Source organism: Oratosquilla oratoria, chromosome 24, assembly GCF_046742065.1.
Source record: "Oratosquilla oratoria isolate Oo_2021 chromosome 24, ASM4674206v1, whole genome shotgun sequence".
NCBI classification, from domain to species: Eukaryota; Metazoa; Arthropoda; class Malacostraca; order Stomatopoda; family Squillidae; genus Oratosquilla; species Oratosquilla oratoria.
Window position 1 is genome coordinate 8,858,534 of NC_134800.1, and position 10,149 is coordinate 8,868,682.

General features: G+C 39.4%; 1 protein-coding gene across 4 annotated transcripts; it reads right to left on the reverse strand.

Annotated features, from left to right (window-relative positions):
• Positions 1-3,835: 3,835 nt before the first annotated feature.
• Positions 3,836-9,731, reverse strand: Ho (Heme oxygenase). Of its 4 annotated transcripts, none has more exons than XM_076207601.1 (4): positions 9,573-9,731; positions 7,627-7,763; positions 7,307-7,455; positions 3,836-5,508 (listed from the first exon to the last, which is right to left on the reverse strand). In XM_076207601.1, the coding sequence occupies exons 2-4, from the start codon at positions 7,739-7,741 to the stop codon at positions 5,014-5,016; spliced, it is 759 nt and encodes a 252-aa protein (XP_076063716.1). In that variant the 5' UTR covers positions 7,742-7,763; positions 9,573-9,731; the 3' UTR covers positions 3,836-5,013. The 4 variants fall into 4 exon arrangements, with proteins under 4 accessions (XP_076063716.1, XP_076063719.1, XP_076063718.1 ...); XM_076207604.1 differs by having other exon boundaries at positions 7,627-7,747; positions 9,573-9,726; XM_076207603.1 differs by lacking the exon at positions 9,573-9,731 and adding an exon at positions 9,421-9,488.
• Between the last annotated feature and the right edge of the window lie 418 nt (positions 9,732-10,149).

Genomic DNA, 10,149 nt, shown 5'->3' on the forward strand with positions numbered 1-10,149 from the left:
CAGAAATCCTAATCTGCTCAAGATTGGAAAAACATCAGTTTAATGGTTCCCACATAAAGCAAAAGATGTAAAGGTTGAGAGCATATGAACAGCAGCAATCAAAATTGGATCCCAACCTGACAGATATGGAGAGACTTTAGCATTATATCTGCCATTGTTGAGGAATCAGAGAAAAAGAGACGACTTAATTACTATAGTCAGGTCACTAAAAGGGGTGGACTATACTGATAAATCTCTTGATTAGGGATGAGAGGGCTTCACCAGGTCATGAAGACAATGTCTGAAGGATGTAAAGAAATAGCTTTCAATACAGATACATAAATTCTTGGAACAGCTTTGAAGGTAATATAGCTTCATGAAGAGTGACATTTTTTATATATTCATAGGAAGGGTGTAAAAGGTAGGAGTGAATGGAGAGTGGTTGCCTATGGATGAAAAAAAAATATGTAACCCGAAGAAATGTTCTACATAAATTGCTTCAGTGGATGAGAGGGAGGGTAGGTTCCAGATAATGAAACAGTGTTAAACCTCCAGCTTTCGGGCCCTGTTGTGGAAGTGCTGTGTCTTACTGCATTGCCTCCAACCAGAACACTGTGGCAGAGACGGGGATATCCCTTCATTGACGAGGTATTAAAATGGGAGGGAAAAATGAATGGGGGTTGACAAACAGTGAAGTTGTCTGCTTTGACTTGGCTGCCCCATGATAATGGGGAAATGACCTTTTGATGTGTGAATAAAACAAATTTATCTCTATATACCAAGAGCTTTTCCCACTTATAAGGGGGTAGCCAAGCTAAAGACACGTACCTACTCCCACCCATTCCACTCCCATCCACCACCCTTTCCCCTCTCTCATCTTAGTTCCTCATGGATATCAGGTCATCCCTGTATCCCGCCCACTGCCTTGGGTCAGAAGCAATGTAGCAAGACAAATCTTAGAAACACTCTTAATCAAGAATGTCATATAAATACACAATACACACAAGCTCCAGTTTCCACACAAGTCAACTGAGGTACTTTATCAAATGCCTTCTCTAGGTCCAAGTACATGCAGTCCACCCACCCCTATCTCTTGCAGCACATCAATCACTATCAAGTAAAAGCTTAAAAGGTTCAACGCGCATGACCTTCCAAATCTGAAGCCAAAATGCCTGTCAGAATGATCATATTTTCAAGATATTAGGTCCATCAACCTTTCACAAAATTTCACTATTGTGCTGGTGAGTGATACTGACCTATAATTTAGTGGTGTTTCCTTGTTTCCACCTTTGTGAATTGACACCACGTTTGCCCTTTTCCAATTAAGTGGCACAATGCCTTCTTTCAATAAGCATGTGATAAGACTGGATCTTGTCCACTAGTTGTTCCCTACATTCTTAAAGGAACAACTTCCTGTCTACCCTGTCATAAGCCTTTTCCTAAAGCTTTCTCACATATCTGCCTTACCACAAAAATCTAATCCACACTACCCTTATCTGTCCAAAACCCACTCTGTTCTTCAAAGGATTACAAAGGAGAAGCATGCTGACAGGAGACCTTTTGGTCCATAACTAGGTTGGCTGTGAAAAAATTATGAATAAATAAATAAATAAAAATAATATAATCCTCTCAATCAAAACCCTCCCATAAGTCTTCCCAACTACACTCAACCAACTGTTCCTTCTGAAACTATTACACTCACACTTGTCCCCTTTTCTCTTGTAAAGCAGAACAATACAGGCACTTCTCCAGCACTCTACCCTCGTTTAGACAAACATTAAACCTCACCAGCCAGTCCACCATCACTGTACCTCCCTTTATCAGACACCCCAAAAGGCATCCATTTAACCCAGTTGCCTTACCTGCTTTCGTTTTAATAACTGCTTTCACCTCACTTTCCTTATTTCTCCTCCATTCATTACTGTCATTTTCTTAGCACTTCCCACTGTAACTATCCCTCCCTATCCTCCTTTACATTCGGCAACTCCCTAAAATACTCTGCCCATCTTCCTCCTCCTGCTGTCTCTTCCATATCATCATTCCATCTGTACCTTTTCTTTTCTACTTGATTTGTCTCCCCTTCCTCTCTTAATGTCTTTCCAAAACAGCTTTATATTACTTTCAAAATTTCCTGTCATACATCTGCTCTCCTCTTTGGCTCCATTATCTTATGCTTTACATCTCTATTTTTTTCTTTGTACCTATCATATGATTCTCTCATCCTATTTTGTAACCAATCTGTGAATGCTCATTTCTTCTCTTCTACAACCTTCTTTGCTTCATCATCCCACCACTCACTACCCTTCCTTCTATTTCTTCCCATCCTCCTTGTTCCACACACCATCTCTGCACACCTTGTGACTCCCTCCTTGAAACATCTCCATTCCTCCTCCCTGATACATCCAAGACTAGAATATGCATCAGTAGTATGATCCTCACACACAGTGATGGTTATAAAGGCCTGTCTACACGAGCGGGCCTGATCGGCGGGCTTGCCCGTTAACGGGCATATTTGACGGGCAAACGATCAAATTGCCCGAAAGGCCGCCTAGCGAAATCACTGAGCTGGTGCCCGGTAGCTGGAGTTTCTACCCTGCCAGACGAGCTTCTGCTGTAATGCTGTTTCTCATAACTGTGTCTTTCTTCACTATGTACGGCTCCACCTTTGATAATAAGATGTAAAAAGTGCTTACATTCATCCTCAGGTAATTTCTGAAGTCGTGTTCCTCACTACTTTGTAGTTCATGAAGTATTGTTGCAGTGCTTCCAAACATACTTCTTTTCTTTAACCAATCTTTACACCATATCCTTTTCTTCTTTTTCTTCTTGAGACACACAGCTATTATCATAGAGCACAAAATCTTTTTCTTGACAATGCTAGGCACCATGGTTCTCGTACAGCACTCCACCCGCTACTGGCAACATCGTCGGGCAGGCCCAGCTGTTCATCACTTCGGTCGTGTGGACAACATTCACGGGCAGGCCCGCGAGAATTTGCCCGTTAACGGGCAAACCCGCCGATCAGGCCCGCTCGTGTAGACAGGCCTTAAGCAAGATTGAGAGAATACAAAGGGCAGCAACCAAACTGGTCCCCAGCCTGGCAGATAAACCATATGAGGAAAGACTAAAAGTAATGGGTCTACCAACTTTGAAAGATCAAAGAGAAAGAGGTGACATGATTACAGTGTTCAGGTCACTAAAGGGGATAGATTGCATTGATAGAAGAGAACTCCTGATTAAAGATGGGAGGGTTTCAAGAGGTCATAGAAATGAATTAAGAAAGACCACAAGTCAAAAGGATGTGAAGAAATACAGTTTTCCATATAGATGTATATGTGGAATAGCTTAGAAGGTAATATAGCCCAAGCTCAAACAATACAAGAGTTCAAATCTAAATATGACGCAAATCAAAGACATAGATTAAGTTGGAACCATACATGAATTTGAGTCTAGGTATGTTAGAAAATTATAGATCAGGAGACAGAACCCAATGAGTATTGTACTTTCCTGTATACTACATTTAGGTAAATACAAATATCAAGGGCTCTTTCTCCCTGACTAGCGAGGTAACCAAAGTCAAAAGGCATAATTCCACTCCCATTCCACTACCCCCCCTCTCCCTCTCATCTTGGCTCCTCCTGGATGATGGGTCATCCCTGCATCTTGCCCATCAAGCTGGGTCAAAAGCAATGCAGCAAAACAAAGCACATCCACAGCAAGGCACCTTCTTATAAGTATGTGAGAATTTAAACAAGCAAAGAGCCACTACACATAATCTACACCATAAAAAATAGTTTGCTTCTAAACTGAAATAATGGGAAATCACAGAAATGATATGGAATGCTTAAACAGAGCATTACAAAAATGTTAATCTTTTTATTTTCATTATATACATATTTCAATAAGGGTAAACAGTTTCCTCTATATCACCAGTAATGAAATAATACAAGTTTTTATTTAATCTGTAGAATCTTTGCATAACAGTATCATGTATACAGTCACTCTCCACTCATCCCTATCCCCTGCCTTCTCCCTTTCTTGCTCAACAGACATTCCCTTCTTGCTCAATGCCCCTTTTACCCCATCCATCCATCTCATCCTCAGTCGTCTCCTCAAGTTCACTTCCTCCACCTCTGCCTTCCACACACCTTTTACTAATGTTTCATCACTCATCTTTCCATATGTCCAAACTATCACAATAATTTTTTGTCAGCCCTATCTACTATTCATTTTCCACTCCTGTTCTTCTCCTCACCTCCTCATTTCTCATTCAATCCAACTGAGTGACCCCCACCATACTTTTTTCAGACATTTCATCTCAAACACATATAAATTTTTTCTCTCTGCCTCTCAGTCTCTGCCCCATACAAAGCCATCAAGACAATCACCCCTTCATACAATATCCTCTTTGCATCCATTCCCAGATGCCTGTGCACCATTACTTCTTTTTACTATTGCATGAAGAATACTTTCTTGTATAATACATCATTATCATCATTTAGGCACAAATAGAATGGATTATGTTTGTTGCAACTTGTCATTCTATACTTTGAATACACCCCACCACCACCACCATCTTGGTGGCAAAGCTTAGGACGAAAAAAAAAAAGTATGTCTGGGTTACACAGACGAGTTTCATGTAAGGGTATAGTGTCATCTGATAGGAATGTATCAGAGTGGCTTGGTTTGTGCGAGTGTGTCATCTGAGTTACCTGTTGCCAGTTACCCAATGACCACAGATCTGCAAGAGTGACCACGGACAACCAAACAATTGAGTGTTGTCTAAGTTAGTCACCAGGTACATCTGTAAAGGTGTAAACATATGTATTCATGAAGCCCATTACTGTGTTTGCCCCAGGGATTTGAACTCGAGACACTTTGATGTAAAGTAAGATCACTACCATCGAGTCATCAAAGATTCCCAGAGTTTTTGGTTTCAGTTAAAGTTGCAGATTTCAGGAATCTAACCATGACATTAAACAAGGTTCAACTATATAATTACAATGAATAGGGCACTATTATATCTTTCTGATCCTACATTATCATTCTTTTGACATAAATAATTAAAAATATAATTAAAATAAGATAAATAATGAATCTTAGGATATTAATGACAGCAGCAGCCCCTGCCCCTTTGATAGAATGCACAATCTCATTGTTCAAAATAAACACCATCTTGCTCTCATCCAATAGGCCTTGACAAGTCTCTTCGCCAACTTCTCCTGCAATTCGATTCATTGCTTCAGTCATTTCTTTCTTTATTTTAGCTATTGTTGTTCCTTTAATATCAGTAACAGCCAGTCCCTTTACGCTTTCATTACGTGAAAACTTCAGTTTGCTGATGAGTGCTCTTTTCTTTCGAAGAATCTGACCACCTGACAGAATGCCCATGTAAAGATGATAAATGTATGCCATAAGAAGATGTGGATTTGTCTTCTCCAGCTCTTCAAGATGTAGAAGATATTTGCATACTGACTCTCGTGGTTTGTAATCCTTGGTCCAGCCTTCCCCATAATAAAAACCAAGGTCCTGTGAATAAAGAAATAACAATGTGAGAATTTGCATTCCTTATTTAACACAACCCATAGCTGTACTGTACTGCCATGTAAAGTAAATCTGTTATGAAGAATAAACCACCTCAACATTTTGGTCTACACTAAAGGGGGGAAGAAAAAAAATATATATATATCTATATATCAAGAGCTTCCCCTTTATAAGGGAATTAGCCTAGTCAAAGATGCGCACCTACCAATAAAAAAACAAAAATCCTCCCCAGAGAGCAAAACACAATAATGATAGGTACAGCATTCTACACTAAACCTTCTCACCTTTCACACCACATCACAAAACATAGGGTGTCCTTGATACGAGAGGCACACAAACACTTGCCACAGCCTCCACAAACACAGCACACCCACTACATTATATAGCAGAACACCCACACATGCCAAGAAACATCAAAACAACACCCAAATACATATATCTCACACAAATACTCTCTTCCCTTCCTCCACAACCACCAGACACCAGCCTTCAGAAGCCTATCCATGATCATATCACTCACTGCCTCATCAATAAACTGAACAACGATACATTACTGCATGTCAGACCCTCTGAATCCTCTCTCCTCCTAAAGGCCAGACTGTGGTGCAGCCACCACCCAGCCCTTCTAAGCTACCAGAAGAGCCTGGATGACCACATTACAGATAATTGTCCAGGATGCAACACTTCGCCCTATACTATACAACATATTATGGAAGACTGCATTGTACATAATTATGCACACCAACAACACAATGTACACTCTGTAAGGGATTGGTGGGAAATACCCATTCCAGGTGTGGCGTTCCTCAGGGAGCCAGGACTGCTCAGCCAGACAGTTTGTGGAACAACAAGAACAACAACAACACAGGCATCTTCATGTTCCATGAAAAAGAACCAAAGCAGTAATCTACACAGGCATCTACAGTAACATGCTCCTAGTACTCTACAGTATATCCATAGAAAAACATAGATCACCAAAATAAGTACTCTAACAGACTGCTAAATTCTATACTTCACCAAATTCCTCAGAAATCAACCCAACTGATCTCAATTACACCCATCCTTCTGACCATATTACACAAGAACAACCAACTAGATGGAGCGGGGGGGAAAAAAAGTGTCATACTACATAAACATCTACAACATCCTTCTATCAGTATACTGCAGAACATTTCCAAATAAAAATGCACACACACAATGATCACAAAACAGGCTCTTCGAGTAACTTCCAAACCCAGCACTCCCCCACACTCTCCAGACATTAGTCCTACAGAGAAATCACTCTGTCAACAAACAAAAATCACATTAGCATGATTATGTTTAGGACACCGCCCAAAAATGAAGCACCACCAACACAGAATTGGCCTGGTCACAATTACCACATTGAATACCTCCTCTTACCCTATGCAGACAGCAACACAAAATAATTTCTTTGAGTGACATGTGCACCAAACCAGAGGCTGCTGTCTTTACCTCTTACTCAATGCCCGGGTCAGAAGCACACCACATGCCTGTTTCATTTACACAGCAACCCCACCTTCTCGTCTTCTCATGCAAAAAATAGAAAAAACGAAGAGAAATCCCTTCAGACTAAATCAAAATATCATCCATACACAACCAATACTTTTTATTTGCAAGTATTCAATCACCAATATTGACATTTATACAAAAGAAATGACAGTTGAAAAACTTGGAAAAAATATTGTATCTGTTATTTACAATGCAATGCATCTAATTACCAAATTAAAACTAAGATCTATCATTTACTATAAAAAAGATTTACCTCTTCAAAAGCCTCCGTTCTTCGTATTCCAGGAACATCAAGTTCTCCGACCAATGTATGTGAAAGACGATCCATAGCACCTTCAAGGTATCTAAATATCTCATAAAATACCAAAAGCCCTTCTGCCCACACTCTGTCCTCGGTCATGGCTGAAAGTTTGCGAATCAATTAATCCACATGTAATTTCAGTAACGAATATACAAGTTTGTGAACTATATTGTCCTCATCAAACTGATCAGTAATGAATATACAAGAATTAAGAAATTATACAGAAGTGGATTATAAGAATATCAAAAGGACTATGAAAGTGTTCCTCTTACCTATTCCTAGCTTGGCATTGATGAGCGCATCACTCACATTATGAATCTCTCGTGTAGCAATGCGCATTCTCTTAGTAAACGGAATTTCTTGGCTTTCACTGTCTGTGGACTCCATGGTTTCCTGATATGATAAGGTACTGTAAAAAAGATATATAAAATAAATAAAATAACCAGTCTTTGTATACATCAGAAGGGAGTGAACTTGAGAGGATGAGATGGATGGACAGGGTGAAGGGGGTGTTGAGCAAGAGAGGGAGAAGGCAGGAGACAGGGATAAGTGGAGAGTGACTGTGTATAGATCATACTATTATGCAAGGGTGGGGCACAAGATGGGGAATAGGAGTTGCTTATATGTGAATGATATTTTGACACAGCCTGAAGGGATTTCTCCCCATCTTCTTTTCTGCATGAAGGGGACAGAGAGAGGGGGGGGGGTGTCACTGATCAGGTGAAGTGGCCTTGCTTTGGTTGTATCATGTCTTGCTACATCGCTTCTGACCCAGGGCAGTGGGTGGGATACAAGGACCACCTGTTATCCATGAGGAGCTAAGATGTGTGGGGGGAGAGGGTAGAGGATGGGAGTGGAATGACTTGACAACCTCCCTTATAAGGGAGGAAAAGCTCTTGGCATATAGTATAGAATATATCAGAAGGTCAAGTCAAAACATATGCTCATCCATCCCACACCCATCTAAAAGCTAATCATCACCCATCCCATCTTAATATTGTGAAATGCACTTTGTACTCTGGAAAGAATAACACGTATAAGTCTAAATACTAGTACACAATATCCACAGAGTATGGTACAGTTTGTATGATATGTAATACATCCATTAAAAAAAGGAAAAATAAATTGCACTCAAATTACAAAACACTTTGACTAACCACCAAGCCTTCTACTCCATCAAAAACCTCCATACATTAGCCCCACCAAAAATTACCTTCAAAGTGAAGCAAAAACTATATAAATACAGTGGCAGTTACCAGCTACCTTGGAGCCATGGATGTCAAACAAGAGAGGTCTTTGTCAACAGATTGATTAATTGATACAGACACAGACATTTCAAACCATGTACTTAAATTTGTAGACAAATAACCAATAATGTAGGGATAAGGGGAGAGGATTATACAAACAAGTGAAATTTTCAGGCCCAAAACCTGACCTAACCATCTCACTGTGTGTAAAATTGAGATGACATTGGTAAGCTGTACTTGCAGATATATTATTGTCCTAACTACCTAATTTTGGTTCTATTCCAGTATTATGCAAAGAAAAAATATATCTTTTGCATTTGAAAGATCTATTCTAGCTATGGCATTGTTATGTTGGGAGTTAGGGGCTATTGAACAACATAAGTTTCATGTTAAATACCTGTGCTTGTGTGTTTCTGGATTTTTACCCTAATGATCCAAATGCATATGATGAAGAAATGTCATATCTTATAATCTGCTCTAGGGAATATCCAAATGGATTACCAACAACATTTTATCATGAAAAGTTCAGTTACTTAGTTTATATATTCAATATACAAAGGATTGTTGGCATTTATTTTGTTGTGTTTAGCACAAGATGGGTGGGGACTGGGACACCAAGTACTGAGGGATTGTCAAAGAGGGGGGTGCCCCCGCCTCCCCCCAAACTCGGTTGATTAGGTTATATTTAAGTTAGGTTAAATTTGAGCACTGAGATGGGATATATCATATAAAGAACCCACCTATTAGTTTTGTTAGTTAAATTGCTGGGCAGGAAAATACGTATGTTACTCTAGTGTTATCAATGCATTCTTATCAAACCTGGACTTGCAATAAGAAACTCGTGATGTGCGACGAAACAGGGGTCAGATTAGTCAGTGATAAGTGAATCAGTGTTGTGATGATTCGAACTTTACTTGTGATGTTTAATGTGACATCTAATTAACAGAAGACAACAAATATGCAACATTTACCGTAGTGTCGTTGTTAAATTCTGAAAATATTCAGTTATTGTATAATGTGGCAATAGTATCGCCTCTGCCCCGACGACACTGCCTGAACTACGACGATTCTGCCGAGGTGTCTAACTTTTACCTAAGTAATGGTTTCGGTATAACGGGGTTGTGTAAGTCCCACCTAATAACTGGCAACATCTCTTAACTGAAAAGCGACGATACCATTGTCTTTTAAATAAAATATATTAAAGTTTTAGCATTATCAGTCATCGTATATGTTTACAAATTGGACATTAATGATTAAATGTTAGATTGTTAGTCTTTCAAACATGAGTATGATAAGCTTGCCATATCAAACACAAATAATTCTAACATCGAAATGCCCACGCTCTGTATCTCGCAGGGGTTTTTTTTTCACACACTTATTTCGTCCAGTTTGTTCCATACACCCATCACTCTGGGGAAAGTTGTTCTTTTTCATGTATCTTCTATAACTTGTCCTTTTTTATTTCCTTCCATGTCGAATTGTATTTTTCTTAACTCAATTTAGTAAATCTTCTCTATCAAGGACTTTTATATCTCATTATTCTGTAGG

Coding starts and splice junctions, on each gene's coding strand:
- Ho (XM_076207601.1), bottom strand. CDS start 7,741: ATGGAGTCCACAGACAGTGAAAGCCAAGAAATTCCGTTTACTAAGAGA. Junction 7,456..7,626: donor CAATGCCAAGCTAGGAATAG/GTAAGAGGAACA, acceptor GCAAACTTTCAG/CCATGACCGAGGACAGAGTG. Junction 5,509..7,306: donor GAACGGAGGCTTTTGAAGAG/GTAAATCTTTTT, acceptor CTTTATTCACAG/GACCTTGGTTTTTATTATGG.